Below are 18,552 nucleotides of genomic sequence, written 5' to 3'. Positions count from 1 at the left end.
TATTAGACTAGATGCAGACATATAAAATGAAATAAACACAGGTAAAAGCACAATAGGTTTATTGAGACTTACTTATTTAGGTGCACAGCAATGGGTCACTTCAAATGACAATAACAGTGACAACGATGAACGAATATAAGAATTCTGTCTGAATGGTCCTGAATCTACATTACGAATCATTTTAAAAAGCACTTTTACCCCACTACCAAACGCAGTTCTTTCGTCCTGCGCTGTAAGGACTGGCTTGCCATTGGCTCACGTGGCCCAAGGACGCGAACCCTCGTCCAATAATACGTCTTAATTATTTCTGCTGATTCAAACGTTCACACGGCTCTTATAGTTTAAACTTCCTTAGAAATATTGTGCGTGGCACCTTTTTTATTACCACTATCTTAGCGAAATCAAAGCTTGATTAACGCGGTTCTGAGACTGACTGTAATTTTTTCTCTTTGCTGATTAAAGACTTTTCATTTTTTGAAACTAGATTTAGCTTAATTGGAGGAAGTCGGAATTATCTTTAGAAATAAGGAACTTTATTTTGGTATTTTAATACATCGCATTTTACTCATGGTACAAAATATTCATTCAAATTATCTTCACTGTCTTGCAAAAAGATTTCCCTATTTTTCTTCGTGTCTTTGTTGTTAATTTATAACTTAAAGACCTTTCCCCTGGGGCTGTGAGGGGGGATGGGTCATATTGTACCCGAAGGCATAGTTATTGGACCTTTCAACTATGATGAACAAAATGGCTATCTCAAAATTTTGATCGGACTTTTTTGGCAAAAAAGTTGGGGGAGGGGGCCTAGTTGCCCTCCAAATTTTGTTCACTTAAAAAGGGCACTAGAACTTTTATTTCCGTTCGAATGAGCCCTCTTCCGATATTCTAGGACCACTGGATTGATACGATCAACCCTGAAAAAAAAAACACGCATCCGGATCTTACTTCTGGCAGAAAATACAAAATCCCACATTTTTGCAGATAGGAGGTTCAAACTTATACAGTAGGGTTATCTGATAAGCTGAATCTGATTGTGCAATTTTCAATGAAATCACTTGACTTTTGGGTGCTGTTTCCCCCTTTTTTTCGAAACTCAGGAAATGTTTTTCAGGCTTCTAACCATTGGTGGGTAAGACTAAACTTAATGAAATTTATATACTTGAAATCAGCATAAAAATTTGATTCTTTTAATATATCTGTTGGTATCAAAATTCCGTTTTTAGAGTTTTGTTTACATTTGAGCCGGGTCGCTCCTTACTTAAAGTTCTTTACCACTAACTGTTTGACCGAAGTTTGCTAGCTCCGAGGTTCAGCCAATAATGACTTTCCAGATTCAATAAAGTCTAAGCCGGCTTATTGTAAAGATTTAGCTGGAATCCTTGCCACAGTTTAGCCAAATTCAAAGGCTAATTTATTTAAACGTAGTTAAAACTGACCAGTCCGAATATCCTACGGGACATTGAGTGGCTAGCATTTTCAAAATAATAATAGAAATTTGCGATATTGGAAACTAGGAAATTCCCTTGTAAGATTTACTGCATTTACGGTATTTACGCAGGACAATTTTTGATAAGTAGAGCCAGGCGGACGTCGATCAGCTCTGCAAGGCTTGCTGAACCTTCCCGCAGACGTCAACTGTGTTAGGTACAGCCAGATATGGCAACAGATCCTTTTGAGATATCACCATCTGCGCTTAAGATAAGCACAAGGTTGCTCGCCATTTCATAACTTATTAAAAAAAAAACTAGTCGTTAAGACTGTCAGACGACAGGCGTAAGAAACTGTAGTGTATACTATTTCATCAACCCCCCTCCAAAATTCAAAACCCTTTGCCCCCCCTCCCCCCAAAAAAAATCCTGGAAGTTCCAACTTGATCCCCAAGCCATGAGACAAAACAGGTTATACTTACCAAACTTTGGTTAAAATCGTCACCTTTTTCAGGAAACCCATTGACTGCATGCACCTTTTACAATGAGATTTCGTCGTTTACCTCTAGGTAAATAAATGAAAGAAAAACTCACTCCCTGTTGAACATCCAAAAACCACCTGACTGATCTGATCTCCACTCTTGGAGAGACCTGCTCTAGAGCATCACGTCCTAGTTTTCAGTTCTCACCAACACTTACTTACATATTAAGATGCTATAATTCTTGTCTGCTGTATAACTATCCCGCAAACTGTTAATTACCTAGGAGGATTCATTGTTGAGATTAGTATAATATCGTCAAGTAATTGACGGCGCTCTGGAGCTTGCACTTACGATAAATGGTATAAATTTATTAGTAAAACAACAGCTCTCTTTGAAAAATAGTAATTTTACGTACGGTTTCCATTCTCATCTCGAGTTTTGCTTAGGTTGTCAACCTTTCTTGTTCGAACCCTGAACACCATAAGGGCTGATTCGCCCTAAGGGCTCTATTGTGACAACTCTCATGAAGTCCGGCAGCTAAAAATTAGTGTCTGACGTCTAACCAATGAATCATTTAACCATCTTCTTCCCAGAATTGCGTCTATTGGTCCTCTTTTTAAAAGAATCGACAGACGGGTTCTCAAAGACAAAATCCCTTTGAGAGACTAATGCAAATGGTTTTACAACACCTTACAAAGCCGTTCTTGAATTATTCGATGCAGGGTGTCCCTTATTAAATGTAATTTGACCATGCCATATTTTTGCGTGTTTGCCGAATAGGCTTGGCAAACAGCGGTACAAGTTGAGATACTTCGTCGGAAGAGGCTGGTGGATTCACTTGAAGAAAGCAACCATTGACGCCATTACTGGGCTATCCCGTCAAATCCTACAGGGACCTTACAAGCAGTAAGTTCATGAAGTTATTTCCTTTATCGTTAGTTGGAAAGTCAAAGTAATTTTATTTTTCCCGCTACGAGCCTCAATTCTGGGTCCAACTAGTCTCAGTTAAATAAATCTAGAAAATAAATAATGGTAAAATGTCAAGAGAAGTTTTCTATGGATTATAAAGAGCTGTTGGAAGTTCATTACACTTTCAAGCACAAAACAACTCTCCCTGGCAAGTGTACTTCTCTATAGGTATATACCAAGATGTCTGCAACGTTTATTTATTAAATGTATTAAATTAACTTCTCTTTATAACAGAATTAAACTGAAAGATCATGGACAACAAATGGATTTAATATAGCCAATTCTCTTATGCTAAATACTGTGAACCTATAAAGAGTAATATGTCTACTAAAAGAGATTTGATTTTTCAATTTATCGTTTATTTCATAAATGCCGAATTAATTACAAAATGTCAACCAGAAATTAACAGTAGAGGTTCGAATATCAGCTAAGAAAAGATTTCTTCGCATAAATCAACTATGAATTTTAAATGTCCAAAGATACAAACAATAATCTCAGTATTGGCTTTTTTGATTTCTCATTGAAAAAATGAAAAATAACAACAATCCCCCCCCCTAATTTCCCTGAATTGACATCGCTGATTTGCCTTATAGAGTACTGTTTAAAGTTTAGATCATCCATTTTTGAAACTCGCTTTTCTGATTGAAATTTATAAATGAAACTTCTGCATATTCACTATCACTTCTTGACCAAAATACTGTCATTATTAAGCACTTTAATTCATAAAAAGGATTGATTAGGAAAATACATGTATCTGTTCAGGATTTATTTGGAAAAACTAGACGCTAAAAAAACAACAACAAAGAAATGACTCATAGAACTTGGGTTCCATTTGCTGATGCATAAACTAAAAGCGCTTCGGCAGTTTGTCGCACTTCTAAAGAATGACGAGCTTCTTTCAACCAGTCGCGAGCAATGTTTCTTGGCTCGCCTCGTAGTAAATTTACGAAACGAATCGCTTGTTCCAAATCATCCTTCTCAAGGCAAAACCTGAAATTGAAAATTTATAAAGAATGATATGACATTGATCAGCTGGATGGAAGTGAATAAAGACTTGAGAGCCAAGCTAAGGCAGATAGTCTCTGTGAGAGGTTCAAATCCGCGCAAGCTAGATGTCGGTATTAGTAAAATTTCTTGTGGATGTGCCTTGCCCTACTCTGTAATATTTACAGATTTTAACTGATGCCAATAATGGAACAAAGCAACGGATCTTGGGAAAAGCTTTCATTTCCGCTCTTGTGTCAAATTATTAAATGAGAGTTTTACCCATTTGTTTTGGAACCACTGTGGCATATAGCTTGGTTTTATTATTTTGATTCAGTTTCTTTGATATTCACACATATAAATCATGGCATGGCCTGCCCTCCATTTTAAGTAACAATGGGTTTATTTAAAAAAATATATATATACATCATCGATTCCCTGAAGCAATGCTTGTGCGGGAGAAAACCCTCCTAATAAATCAAAAAACCAAGAAACCAAAAAAAAAGAAGAAAAAAAAAAAAAACAAAAAATTAGAGCTCAACTTACCGGACCCGAAAACCAACGACCCACCAAACAACACCCAACAAAATTACAATAATTATAATCATATTCAGATGCAACTAAACCCTCCTCAAAAACAAAACTTAAGTGGCGTGGAAAAATCCATTCAAAATATACACATCAAAACAATGGTTCTTTAGCGACTTACGAAAATCCTGCAAACCCCCAACATTCCTCAAATCCTCTGGCAAACTCTCCCAAACTAACGGAACAACATGACGAATTGAAAACCTAGACCTAGACGTAACTATAGCTGGTCTTCGCACCAACTGAGAAGATCGTGTCAAATGATCGTGAATAGTAGACGCAAGACTAAACATTCCTGAAAAGCATGATGGTAACTCCGAAGCTAAATATTTAAACATAAACAGAGCATTATAGAATACGCATATTCCTGCTAACGGTAGAATTTTATACTCGCGGTAAAGATGCCTCACCGATACAGATAGGTCAATTTGATTACCATAAAGAACTGTAATTGCCATATTCTGTGTTACGCAGAGCGGATGGAGATGAGTTACGAATGTTTTCGACCAAACCATACAACAGTAAATGAGATATGGGTGAACCATAGAAAAATACAACATTCTCACAATTTCACACGGAAAAAGATACCTAAGTTTACGCATAATACCAATATTACGAGACAATTTGCTGTTAACAGATGCAATATGGTCTTTAAAACTAAGGCTTTCATCAATTATAACACCAAGGTATCTAGTACTAGTAGATCTTACAATAGTATGGTGCCCTACTTCTATATTATTAATCCATGGATAATGTCCAGTAATTCTACCATAAATCAAAAGATTCGACTTATTATGATTCAGTTTCAATTTATTTACTCGCATCCACTTTTCAATCGAAGAAATACCTTGTTTCAATATAGTCATCAACTCATTTTCAGTTCTAGCAGCTACAGTGAAATGGGCATCATCAGCAAAACATGGTAGAATTCCTTTAGTACCGTAAGTATCAAGGTCGAAAGAACAAGACACATTACTTGAAGCTCTACAAAGGTCATTAATATAAACCAAAAACAACAAAGGGCCCAACACGGAACCCTGGGGTACTCCAATCGAAATATATTCAATTTTAGATGTAACTCCATCCATCACGACACACTGAGTCCTTCCGCTAAGAAAACTAACTATCACATTTAAAAAATCACCACGTATACCACTACTATATAGCTTTTGAACTATTATATCATGATCAACAGAGTCAAATGCTTTAGTAATATCCAAAAATATCGAAGCTATCTTCAGACCCTTGTCTAAAGCATCATTAATAAAAGTTGTTAAAAACAAAACTCCATGCTCTGTAGAATGATGACTCCTAAACCCAAACTGACTAGAACTAAAAAATTGTCTTTTCTCGAAAAAAATTACCATCCTACTATGAATCAACTTTTCAAACACTCTAGAAATTAATGGCAGTAAAGAAATCGGTCTATAATCACTAAAACAATTCTTATCCCCTCCTTTAAATATTGGGATAACATTCGCGCCCTTTAGACAATCGGGAAATATTCCAGCTTTTAAACAATTGTTTACCAGTCCTAAAAAATTACTAGATATAACAGGTAATATCGACTTCAAAACCTTCAACGAAATAAAATCTTCTCCTGATGCACCATTTTTCATATTATTTATAACATCAAATAATTCATCAATAGTTACAGATTTAAGGTACGCAGACACGTCACAATCTTCAGGTAGGAACTGACGAAAATCTCCATCTTGATCAAATACTGGCACCGATGATGACACACGCTGCCCAATAGTAGCAAAGTGATTACACATCTCATCAGCAACATTATTATTCATTCCCATATTATCTGGACGGATCAAGACGCTACCAGGGCAAGTCACTGACTTAATCAATTTCCAAGTCTTACTCGGGTTACCCTCAACTTTTTTAAATTTAACCTTATAATATTCTACCTTAGCCAGTCTGAGTGCAGCATTTAACCTACTATTATAAACTCTATATATTACTTTATCATGAGGATCATTGCTCCTTGTTGACAACTTATATAAAAAACGTCTTTATTAATTGACTGTAACAAAATCTTTGTAATCCAAGGTTTATTCGGAGACACCCTTCTCTTCTGTATTCCTGACACGTCACAACATTCCAAAAACGTATCCTTAATCTTACCATACCAAAGCTCAAACTTCAAATTTAAATCTAATTCTTCTTGTAAAAATTTAAAGTCTAACTGTTCTATCCTAAGCTTAAATCTTGAAATAGTATTTGAATCAACTAATAATTTCTTAGGCTTAGGGCGAGCATCACAATTAATATTAATATTCTTAAATATACCCGTCACCTCCCTTGGATTAACCCGTCAACATTTGCCGTGGGGTCAATAAAGGAGAGTTATTTTCTTTCTTGGAATTTGCTTCTACTAATAGTATTATCTAGCACTTTTTGGGGGTGCTAGACAAATGTGTTTGAGCGCATTTTTGAGACCTTTGAAAAAATTTATTAACTTCGTGCCGTTTTTTGATATTTATCCTCGTTTTTACGAACATTTTTCATTTTCAGCTTAAAAAAAAGTTTCACAAAGTACATTTTTATTAAGCTAATTTTTGTCTCATCCCAAACTGAATTTCTGATTCATTGGGAGAGCATTTGTGTAAATGTGCTTCAAACAACAGTTTGAGCCTACGAAAGCTGCTAATTTACAGATTCTTTTCATCTGCATACAGGGTTTCGTATCACTTTCTGATCCTTAAGCGTTGAAGGAAAAAGACGTTAACATGTTATTTTATCCTTCAGCTATCAAGTACATCATCCCGTGTCTCTTAATATTTTAATTGACTGCAAAAATTCCCCATGATGTTACTGCAAGGTTCCTATTAAACATCAATAAGCTTTATTATTTTCCAAAGAAATGTCTAAAGCTGTACGCACGACAAACACAGATATTCCTGCCATCTGAGAAAATGAGTTCTGTGCAACACCAAAGGTGGCTAAAAAGCAACATGTTACCCTACAAAGAATCAGTAAACTCATACTGAAGATGCACACACTGAACCCATCATGGCGTTATTGTTGATTATTTAGCACGGTAAATGTATGATTTAATAGATTGTAGAAATTTTTATTAATGATACAAAGTAAGTTTGCTTAAAAATAAAAACTGACGCAAAAGCTGACACTCAACAAAACAGAAAGACTGAAAAAAAACACTAACAAGGGACTTGATGAAATTACTTTTCCAAATTAATTATTAAAATATTAATGTTCTTAAGATATTAAAGAAACTTCACTTTGAAGTGAAGAGAAATTGTGAGAATGTTATCACCATCAATATGTTAACTTGTGAAGCATGGCTGTTGGGACCTTTGGCCCGTTTTGTTTCAGAAAAATGCCTTTTTATAAATTTAACTTCATTTATGTTGAATATCTAAACCCCCAGGAAAGCTTTTATTACGATGTCTGAAGAATCTACTAATTAGCGAGTCGTTGAAAAAATCAGTTGAGCAATGACTCATACAGCTTAAATTTAGAGTTTGAAAAGCTTCAAAGGATGCTGGGAGTCTGATTTGATTCGACCATTCATCGCCTTTGGTCAGAGGTGCGCGCGCAAGCGCGCGTCTTAAAGTGCATTGGTTTATTGTAAGATTTTTACCTTTAGTTCCGTTTCGAGTTCTTTTATAGCGTGTCTTGAATGCAGTAAGAATTTTTATACTATATACTCTTTTAACTTTTCAGCCTAGGTCGAGTCTAAAGACAGTTAGAAATCTTATCGGTAACCCTTGGCTTTAAATGTGGCCCTGGGACTATTCGATCACGCTAGTAGATACGGAACCGTTGGAGTAACCGCGAAAATCCCACTATTTTGGGCCGACGAGGGATCTCCCCCTTCAGCAAGTGGTTTAGCAACTCTTTGCGCCATTTTTGCCTTTAAAAGTGGTGACCCCGCACGTTAGACCTCGAATAAGTGGTGCCAGTGGTACATAAACTCCAATATGTGTTGGCAGCAAGAAAAAGAGCTATCAATAGCACTGGTAGTAAAAGAATTTTGCGTTTTCGAACAGACGGGTTAATTTGGCCTAGAAAGTAGCCTACTGTGGTAACACATAAAAAGACAAAAATACGCAATTAGTTAATAAATTATGAAGGTCTATAATGGGTTCTGTGCCTTATTAGACAAATATAAAAAAGAATAACGTGAAATTAATGAGTTGAGTTTACAGTGGGGGAATCTCCGTATTTAAAAGTATTACAGTATTTAAGGACAGATAAGAAACAGTTGAAAGTTGGGTTATTATTTGAGTGAATTGGCGGACTTAGATATAATCTTCAGTGACGAAGGTTATAAGAGTATTGATGATGGCAAATTATGATGATTTGTCAGTTTGTGCACACACTAGACAAAAAAGGTGGGAGGTACCTGCCCTATTGAGTAACCTGCCCAGGAGAAGATTATATTTGGAAAAGGAGTATATAGGGAGGACTTATGACTTGTTTTGCAGGGTTGTTCCCATATCTGAGTTTAGTCCAGCTAATTCACTAGTGGAATATTCGCTCTGTTTTTCAGTTTCTTTTCTCGTCCAACCCCTGTTAATTCGTTTTTCGGAGATATATTTCACTCACGTACAACTGCTTGTTGTGAAAGAAGTCGTTAATCACTAATGAAGTCAAGATATTTCGGTTATGTGAAAATTTGTTGAATATTATTACACGGATTTGATAATTGATAATAGTTATTGTGTACCATAATTTTTGCGTGACAGTTTTTGAGCTTACCAAGATTGACTAATTGAATAAGAGATAATATAATCGGAAAGAAGTATACGCAGTAAAATGAGGGGGTACGAAATAAACAAGGAAGAAATAATATGTGAAAAAAAAACAAGACGAACTCATCCCTCAGAGGCTATGCCAAATGAAGGAGAGTTGCGGGATAGAGATAGTACAGATATAGAACAAATGAATTCAGAAAATGAATTCAGAAGAATTAATGACACATGGAATATTGAAAGAATGTCGCACAGAGATAAGATTAACTCAAGACTGAAAAGGGCGAGTGAAGCCCATAGAATAAAAAGAGAGAGAAATAGAAAAGAAAGGGAGAAAGATATGAGACAACGTATATCAAATTTCATAGAGAAAAGAGAGGATAGCCAGAGAGGTAGCCGAAAGAAAGCACCTAGAGTATATGGAAAAATTACAGGATGAGATAGATAAAATTGAAAAAGATAGTCAAGCTAATGAAATAATTCATCAGGCCCATATGGACAAAATTGAAAAAGATAGACAAGCCAATGAAATATATCATCAGGCTCGTATGGAAAAAATTGAAGCCCGTAAGGGAATGTCAATGAGTGAGAGATTATCAGACATTTATTACACATTAAGTGCTAAAAACGGAAAATCACGCTACTTCGTTGACAATGCGGGGAGGTGGACCGGACCATAAAACAAATTGGGAGGCTGTGCCACCCTGTCAGAAAAACGAAATAATCGATACTTTGGTTCAAAATGTTGATAATCCACAAAAATGGGATGCAGAAGTAAATAGACAAGATAATATTGAAAATAAGACGCGCGAAATTGATTTTTCAGGAAAATTTGCAAATAATAGAAAACTTGAGAACACTTTTAATGAATATGAGACGCTAACAAGTACAGGCCCAAATGAAACGCTGATTGTACCAGAGAAAAAGGTGACGAAATTTATTGTACGCGCTTTTCCTCGGAAAATTCGAGAAATTTTAGTAGAATATGAAAAACCAAATGTCGGAGTACAGTTCCCATTTGATGACGAAATAATTGTTTCTGCGGTAAGAATAAAGAAGACTAAAAGAGAGAAAAAGGATATTAAACGGAGATACAATGAAGAAATGCAGTCAAGGATGGACACTGGGGTCCAATTCAGATTTCATGACGATTTATTTAATGCTACTACAAAACAAAAGAAAATGCTACTACAAAACAAAGAGGGAGAAAAGAGATATTAAACGGGGCTACAATGAAGCGATGCAGTCAAAGATGGTGGACACTAGAGTCCAAATCAGATTTAACGATGATTTATTATTTTGTACAAATTACATAACTGAGAAAAGTAGAGGTAAAAAGAGGAGTGTAAAAAAGAGACAAACTTTGGAGATTCAGTATGTTGTGGAGAAAAATTAAAAGTTGTCTGGGCTGTGCCTAGCTAAAATAAATAATAGGGGGGACAAAGAGGTCCAAGACCCACAGGGAAAATTGCAAAATTACAATAAAACAGAAAAACTTAGGAGGGAGGAGAAGACCCATGACATAGAATTGACTTGTCAACAACGAATTACGGAAAGATTGGGAGATACTGAATTTTGGGTTGTATGGAAGAAATCTGATATTGGTCTGATCAACTCAAAAGAGGGTTTGTTCCTTTATGAGGGGGAGGAATCCCTTGGGGAAGATCCCCTGCGGGAAGACGTGGAAGATAGCCTTTTTCCTCAATGCGCAACTGCCGGACAAGTTGTGATCCCTTTACTGGAGCCTTGTCTTTCCAGTCTTCAATATTATCTTCATCCCTCATCGCCGAGCATTATTCATTCAATTATTTTAGGGGACAAGACCCAGAAAAAAGCGATTCAAGGTTCGCTCAGATTCTTACTTCATTTTCCTGAACTCTTATCGTTTTCACAGGCCTGTGTATTTTCGGCCCTATTGAAATTTGAAATTGACTATTTGAAATTATGCCAAGGGGCAATTTACTTTTTTATTGAGATGTGGGGGTTGTTTCCACAGATGGAAATTAAGAGGCTAGTGCAGCCAATTTTTCACGATGGCCGGCATCATCGAAAATGCCAGGAACTGATTCTCCGCTCCTCTCAAATGTAAATTCGTAAGAGCAAGAAAATTTTTGTTTTTTATTGTGCTGTGCCCAATGAATTTCTACGAATCTTCAGGACTTCGATTTTCGAGACCAAATGCAGATGTTAGAAGATCTCGACCATGGTGGTTTCTACAATAGAGACGTGGGGATGACGACGAATCCTGAAACGATGGAAGTACAGACACTGGGGGAAGAGAGAAGAATCAAGTTTGGTGATTTTGAAGTTGGTGTTATTTATTTTATGTTTTTTTTTGTGCTCTGACCCATGGCGGGATGGCTGTCATTTTTCTTAGGAGGGAGGTGTTGGGACCTTTGGCCCCTTTTGTTTCATAAAACTGCCTTTTTATAAATTTAGCTTCATTTATGTTGAATATCTAAACCCCCAGGAAAGCTTTTATTACGATGTCTGAAGAATCCACTAATTAGCGAGTGGTTGAAAAAGCCAGTTGAGCGATGACTCATAGAGCTTAAATTTAGAGTTTGAAAAGCTTCAAAGGATGCTGGGAGTCTGATTTTATTCGGACATTCATCGCCTTTCGTCAGAGGTGCGCGCGCAAGCGCGCGTCTTAAAGTGTATTGGTTTATTGTAAGATTTTTACCTTTAGTTCCGTTTTGAGTTCTTTTATATCGTGTCTTGAATATAGTAAGAATTTATATACTATATACTCTTTTAACTTTTCAGCTTAGGTTGAGTCTAAAGAGATAGTTAGAAATCTTATTGGTAACCCTTGGCTTTAAATGAGGCCCTGGTACTATTCCATCACGCTAGTAGATACGGAACCGTTGGAGCAACAGCGAATATCCCACTATTTTGGGCCAACGAGGAATCTCCCCCTCCAGCAAGTGGCTTAGCAACTCTTTGCGCCATTTTTGCCTTAAAAGTGGTGACCCCCGTACATTATACATCCAATAATGGCCCTCAGAAACCCCCGCAAAAATTGTAAAATATAAAAAAAATAATTGATTATAAGGAACACAAATTTGGAAAAATCTTTGGATCTCAGGGGCCTGATCTTCGACATATAGTCTTGATTTCAGGGGAATGTCTCCTTTTTTTACACTTCATGCCTTGATATATATATATATATATATATATATATATATATATATATATATATATATATATATATATATATATATATATATATATATATATATATATATATATATATATATATATATATATATATATATATATATATATATATATATATATATATATATATATATATATATATATATATATATATATATATCCAGCTGGAGATTACCTTGCCGAAGCCAGAATTTCATGGGGGTTTAAAGCTTCAACATCAATCTCCTTTTCATTGAGTATCGGTCGTATCGCAGCAGTAATTAAAAACATGCTCTGTAGGTAGGACATCATGTAGCGCAATAATGATCCGCCATTTTCATCAACCAATGCCACCCGCTGACCTACTCTCTCGACAGTCATAAACCTCTCTTTCAAGGCTGACAAGGGTAATACACCTCTTTCTCTCACTTCAGGTGATAATCCACCGAGCAGTTTGTCAACAAAAGCGTCCTCTTCACCTGAAAATAATACACAATTGAAACGATATTTAAAAGTTTTTGTTTTACAAACTATAAAAACCTTAAATAATTAATGAATTAATTAAAATATTAACAATTCATTTAATCAATTAAAATAGTCAAATAAAATAAAATCAGATGTAGCTCTAGCAGTCATAGTCCCCGTTCTTTAACGATTTCATTCACTTACTAGTACTAATTACTTCTTATTATTTCCCAGATTATTATCATAAATAAATGCGCCTTATAAAAGGTAAAACGTTCAAGTTTTGTAACTTTTATTTGTTCTGAGACAGGCAGTTCCTCGACTCCAAGATATAGAGCCATTTCTGAAAAAAAAAATTCTGGAAGAGAAGAAAGAAAAAAAAGGGTATCGATTTTCCATGATTCTTATGACCACGTCAAGAAACAAACTGCTCCCGAGACACTTTTCTTTTTCTATTAACCTCAAATTTGTTGTTCTTTGAAAGCATGACTCTTCTGGCTTGTGTTCACTAACTTTCCACAACAAAATATAATTATTTTATAACTAGCCACGAAGCTAGCAATGGCGATAAACAACTCAATTGTTAAATGGCAATATGCTTGGGATACATATTGCAAATTCAGTTATAACCAATTTATGATGCCTACATGTATGATGAACGTGGAATCAAATTGAAAATTAAAAGTCGCCTAGAATTAGATTATGCTGATGATTTGAGTGTTTAAGATGAAGATATTAGCAAAATGATTTTTTTCTGGAGGTTTTAAGTGGTCAGGGTAAAAGGATAGGTTTGAAAATTAATGTTAAGAAGACTAAGTTGCTTAGACTAGGTATAAATGAAGGTGAAGAGGTGATGTTGGGGAACAAGGAACATCGATCAAGTGGATAACCTCACTTACCTTGGTAGTATTATTAGTAAAGACGGTGGGAGTAGTGAAGATGTTGAAAGTAGAAGAGCCAAGGCTCAGGGTATTTTTTCATAACAGAAAGGTTTGGAAGAATAGGGAGATAAGTCTACGAACCAATCATGACAGCGGTCAAGCATGGTTCTGAAAAGTGGGCGCTTCGAAAGACGGAGTAGGATTTGTTATATGTTTTCCAGAGGGATTGTCTACGGTTTCTTTTGTGCTCCCGCCTGACTGACTGTTTTTCAAACAGTAAGCTGTACAAAAATTTGGTTCTATCCCGCTTGCTAGAGCTAAAATGAGAAAAAGGTTTAGATGGCTAGGACACGTTCTGCAGATGAAAAATGACAGACTGCCAAAGATCGTCCTTTTCAGCCAATTATCTAGGGTCAGTTCGTCCCCGAATGGGCGGGAAAAGGTCCTAAAAAGGATTTGAAGGAAATTTGGACTTCTTGGGAGGGTGTAAAGAGGAAAGCTTTGAAAAGATTGGGGCGGAGGCGGAGCGTGTGCAGCTGTTTTGGGCTCAGGCGGCTTGGTGCTGCAGTGTGTTGTTTTTGTTAGTAGTAGTAGTAATAGTAGTATAGGTATGAGGACATTTCTTATATAAATAGCACCATTATCTATGACTGAGATATTATAAATCAGACAAGGGGAATACTTTCTTTCGAACTCTAAGTTTTAATATGCTTGATAAAGAAAATTTAATTAGATCTCTTAAATTAATCACGTTTTCGAATTTTTATCCAAATTTCAAATAACTAGAAAATTTATAAATAATTAAATGGAACACAAAGACATCTTTTATAATTATCAGATTTTCGAGGGGGGGAGGGGGGGGGGGGGCACAACCCAGCCCACCCTATGTTTTCTTGCCTCTACAAAGTTGAGCACTATTTTTTGGAAGGCGATAAACATGTTTATTGTGCTGATATTGTGCTGACCAGGTTTTTTTTAATTAAAGCTATGTAAGACTAAATTGCTACATCGCTTCAACTGTAAATAATTTCAATTCTTCTCAAAAAAAAAAAAAAAAACTTCTTGAATCCTTGAGGGAATTTGATTTCTTTTAGAACCTTGTTTTAAGCAAATTGAACACAAAATATTAAGGATTCCCAGACTTCTGTTATACAGGACTGTTCATGCATGAACAATAATATATTGTAGTTTAATTGGGGATAAATTCATAATACCATCAATAAAAAAGTTGAGGTTCTTCAGTTGTTATTATCTTTTTTTAGCTGCTTTTGTTCAATAAAATCAGTGATGCTGTCAGTGATTCTTTTTCTTTGATTTAACAGCAATAAAAAAAAGAGGCCAGGTTTACTTAGAAATAGGAAAAGCACACAATTCTACAGCTTTTTCCGAGAGGTTAAACGTAAAAGGACCACATAAGAGCTAGAAGTAATAACAAAGTTTTGAGATACGCAACTCTAAGAGCAAGATACCCTTGTATTTTACCCAAGGAGTATTACTCTAATTTGCTTAAATATGTCTGTTGCAGTCAAAATTTCGGTCTGTCGTCTTATATAAAAGACTTCTAAATCACGGCTACTTCTTTTATGGGACATATTTTATGGGACTAGAGGCTTTAAGCCAAAGGTACTGGATAATCTCAGATTACATGACTCAAATTTAAGCTATATATTTTGGTAACAACAGTTGATTTATAAGTACTGAAAATAAAAGGGTTAAAACAGACGGTGACCGTTGAATTAAAGTTACCTGCAGCTTTCCTTATGGCTTCCAGGTGAAAATTAATAGATGTCATTTCTTCTATCCAAGGTTTAGCGGATGACGCGCGCGTTACAGCATTAACTAGAGCTTGACAAGCGCTCCATAGCCTTTGAGCTTTGTGAAAGGTTAAATCACCTTCGACACGACCTGGAAAAAGTTAGTTAGTAAGGCTAGGCCAGAACTGTTAAATCAGAAATGAGGCAAATGTATCTCGTCGTTACTTAAAAAAAAAAAAAAAAAAAAAAAAAAAAAAAAAAAAAAAAAAAAAAAAAAACATTGCCTTCTCCACTGCCAAACGAATGCTAGTGATTCGTTGCAAAAAAAAAAGAAAAAGAAAAAAAAACCGGTTAGGAGGTTAGGATATGCATTTTCGGCAATAGTTTCATTGGCTTTGTTTGTGAAAGCATTGTCACCCGGTTTTACCAGGTCCCAATTCTCACATCAATTTTGCCAGGACAAGCCAGACTGGTTCAAACAGATGTGTATGTTGCCCAAATTGTTAAAGAATTTCAATATAAACCATTTGTAGAACCAGCTAAGTGTAGAGTCCTACAGAAGCACATTGTGAACGTTGACCAGTCAGTATTTCATAAATCAAGTGCACTACAGTATAAATTACTCTAGTCATGCTAATTTGCCATAGGAGAAAAGATGAAAGCCTGATTTTTAGGGGGTAGATCTGACAGCATGCTTCCCCCTTTAGTGGTAGTGTAGTGGACAGTAGCTATAATTCTCAGAAACGTGTGTGTGGGGGGGATTCATTTTCAAAGTCTGGGAGGGGGTTTATTCCGTTTTTTCGATTTTCCTTAACGAAAATACCAAAATGAGGATATTTTTTTTTAAAGAAAATACACAATAAATATCACAATAAATCCCATGAGGGGAGATTTCACACAGATTTGCATGTTGCCAAGATATGTCATCGGGGGCGTGATCCGGGAACCCGTCCTTCGAAGGTAAATTTTTGGTAGCTGGTTGGCTGACATTCGTTGAATATGGTCAAGCCAGCGGAGTTGTTGGCTTTTGATCTGGTCCATGAGGGTTCTAGGGAAACGGAATAGTTTTTGGGGGTCTTCATTTGAGACTCAGTCAACGTAGGTGATCCCCGCAATGCGTTAAAGACATTTAGTTTCAAATGCAGAGATTCTTCGTTCACCATCAGCCTTTATTGACCAAGTTTCGCTTGAGTTTCAAGTGATGGGGATTATGAAGGAGTTGAAGAGTCGTACCTTTAAAGAAGTTAACAGGGCCTTACTTTTCTAAATTAGCGAGATGTTCCTGGAGCTGGAGCTAGTCAGACCACGTATTCACTTGACCGCTTTTGAGCAGTCATTGTCAGAGGTTAGGAGGCTCCCTAAGCAGACGAAGGAGTTAATATTTTCTACTGGCTCTTTTTTTATTGTCAGCTGCACAGTTCTGGTAGCAGGGTTTCTAGACACCTCCATAACCTTGGTTTTGGCTGTTTTAACTACCATCCTAAAAGCCTCGGTTGCTAACACTAGTTCATCGGTGTCAGTTTGGACTAGATACTTTTGGCTATTGAGTTCCTCGATAAAGGATCGATACACAGTACTAATTAGGCTCTATAAGATTATTTCTCAAATTTTATTCCGCAACCATCTAAACAATTAAAAATGACAAGGTTAGATTGGCTACAAAATCAATATGATATTTTCAAATCCCTTCCTTGGATTACTGACCAAAGTGTTGCTCCTGCAACATTTTTGCTGGCGAAGCCGACAAAAGGTTGCTGCAACACTTCACGTTACCTAGGCAACCTAAATCTAGTTTCCTTTATGAGGAATCGAAGATAAGATTTACCCAAATCAGTTTTGTTTTAAGACAGGTCATACTCTCCCCTATATCTGGGTTTATATTTTGGATACAACTTAAAAAGATTCAAAATACAAAATTCATACTTTAAGGCTGTGTTGAAGACACAAGTAAAGCTGCAGATGATTTAGATCATCAGACTATTAGAAATGATACAAAGGCTTTAGGTAACCAGAAATTGGTCCCTCCTGTGCTAGCTAGCTTCCTATCTGCTCCGGAACAATGTGTGGCTAAACCGAATGATTCAACTAATGATTCGTTAATAGTTGATTCTTAAAATTTTCTAAAAGTGGTAAGTTCCTGCATAACTAAAACCGTTTCATGTCCAATTCTTTCCCATCTCTCTCCCTATCCAGGATAACTCTTGATTGGCTAAATTGAGCATTAGCAAATTACTTAGTATCCAGTTAGGTGATGATATTAAATGAAAAACACACACTTCTCAGCAGATTAAACCTATTAATACTATTTGTTTAGTATTTGACGTGCTTTTGTTAACCTTATTCTATCCTATTCTATTCAAGTCCTGAGAACACAAAAACACACCATATTTTCACGTAAGACTGTGTCTTTAAGACCAAAAGGTCGAACGATTGTGTAACACTCCACTATTGAGTCCAAAATGTAAGCAACAAACACTAATCAAAAACAGACAATAGGTCTCAACCTACCAATATTGACCAGTTACATAGATTTCAGTTCTCGTATATAAGCGCCAGATCCAAAACGTCTAGATTGCTTTAAACATGCTATAGACCCTACTGTATCAATTGGTCAGGCTTGATAAACCACTAGACAGGGCATATTGAAATGACCGGAAATATTTCTACTCATAAATACGTTTGAAAGCGACAAACTGGAAATTTCACATCAAGATTATGACATATTTTTTTTTCATTAACGAAACTAAATCTAAACATACCAACGCTTTATCGTTACATTTTACGTCTCATGGCATAAATGAATCACTATTGCCAATAATCTGGATCAATTATTTTTGCATCGCAGTAAACATTTATTTTTAATTTAAAAAAAAAAAAAAATTTTTTATCTTTACTTTTTCGTCAAAAAAAAAAAAAAGCAAACGACCAAATGTTTACAAAAATGGTTCAAATGAGTAACTCAAATAACTAACGAGACAAGATATTTTAGAATATTTAGTACCATGTAGAAAAATCCTAACATTTAGTAGATCATTCGGGGTAACAAGATTATAAGTGACTTAAGTTTTGTTGAAACTTAAAAAGGAAAATAAGACTAGGAATCAATACTTAAA

The 18,552-nt window shown here is 35.8% G+C and overlaps 1 protein-coding gene across 2 annotated transcripts in view; it reads right to left on the bottom strand.

Moving 5' to 3' along the window:
- Window positions 1-3,578: 3,578 nt before the first annotated feature.
- The window catches only part of Mitofilin (inner membrane mitochondrial protein mitofilin), a 107,850-nt gene continuing 92,876 nt past the window's right edge, over window positions 3,579-18,552 (bottom strand). For both annotated transcript variants that reach the window (XM_089090761.1, XM_089090762.1), the window contains exons 11-13: window positions 15,432-15,590; window positions 12,536-12,818; window positions 3,579-3,868 (exon numbers count right to left, since the gene is read on the bottom strand). In XM_089090761.1, coding sequence (XP_088946887.1) covers window positions 3,691-3,868; window positions 12,536-12,818; window positions 15,432-15,590 — 620 coding nt within the window. In that variant the 3' untranslated portion in view covers window positions 3,579-3,690. The remainder of the gene's footprint in view (window positions 3,869-12,535; window positions 12,819-15,431; window positions 15,591-18,552) is intronic.

Source organism: Artemia sp. Qi Xiang Cuo, chromosome 6 (genome assembly GCF_049724085.1).
Source record: "Artemia sp. Qi Xiang Cuo chromosome 6, ASM4972408v1, whole genome shotgun sequence".
In the NCBI taxonomy this organism is placed as follows: domain Eukaryota; kingdom Metazoa; phylum Arthropoda; class Branchiopoda; order Anostraca; family Artemiidae; genus Artemia; species Artemia sp. Qi Xiang Cuo.
This window is presented reverse-complemented; position numbering and strand designations above follow the sequence as displayed.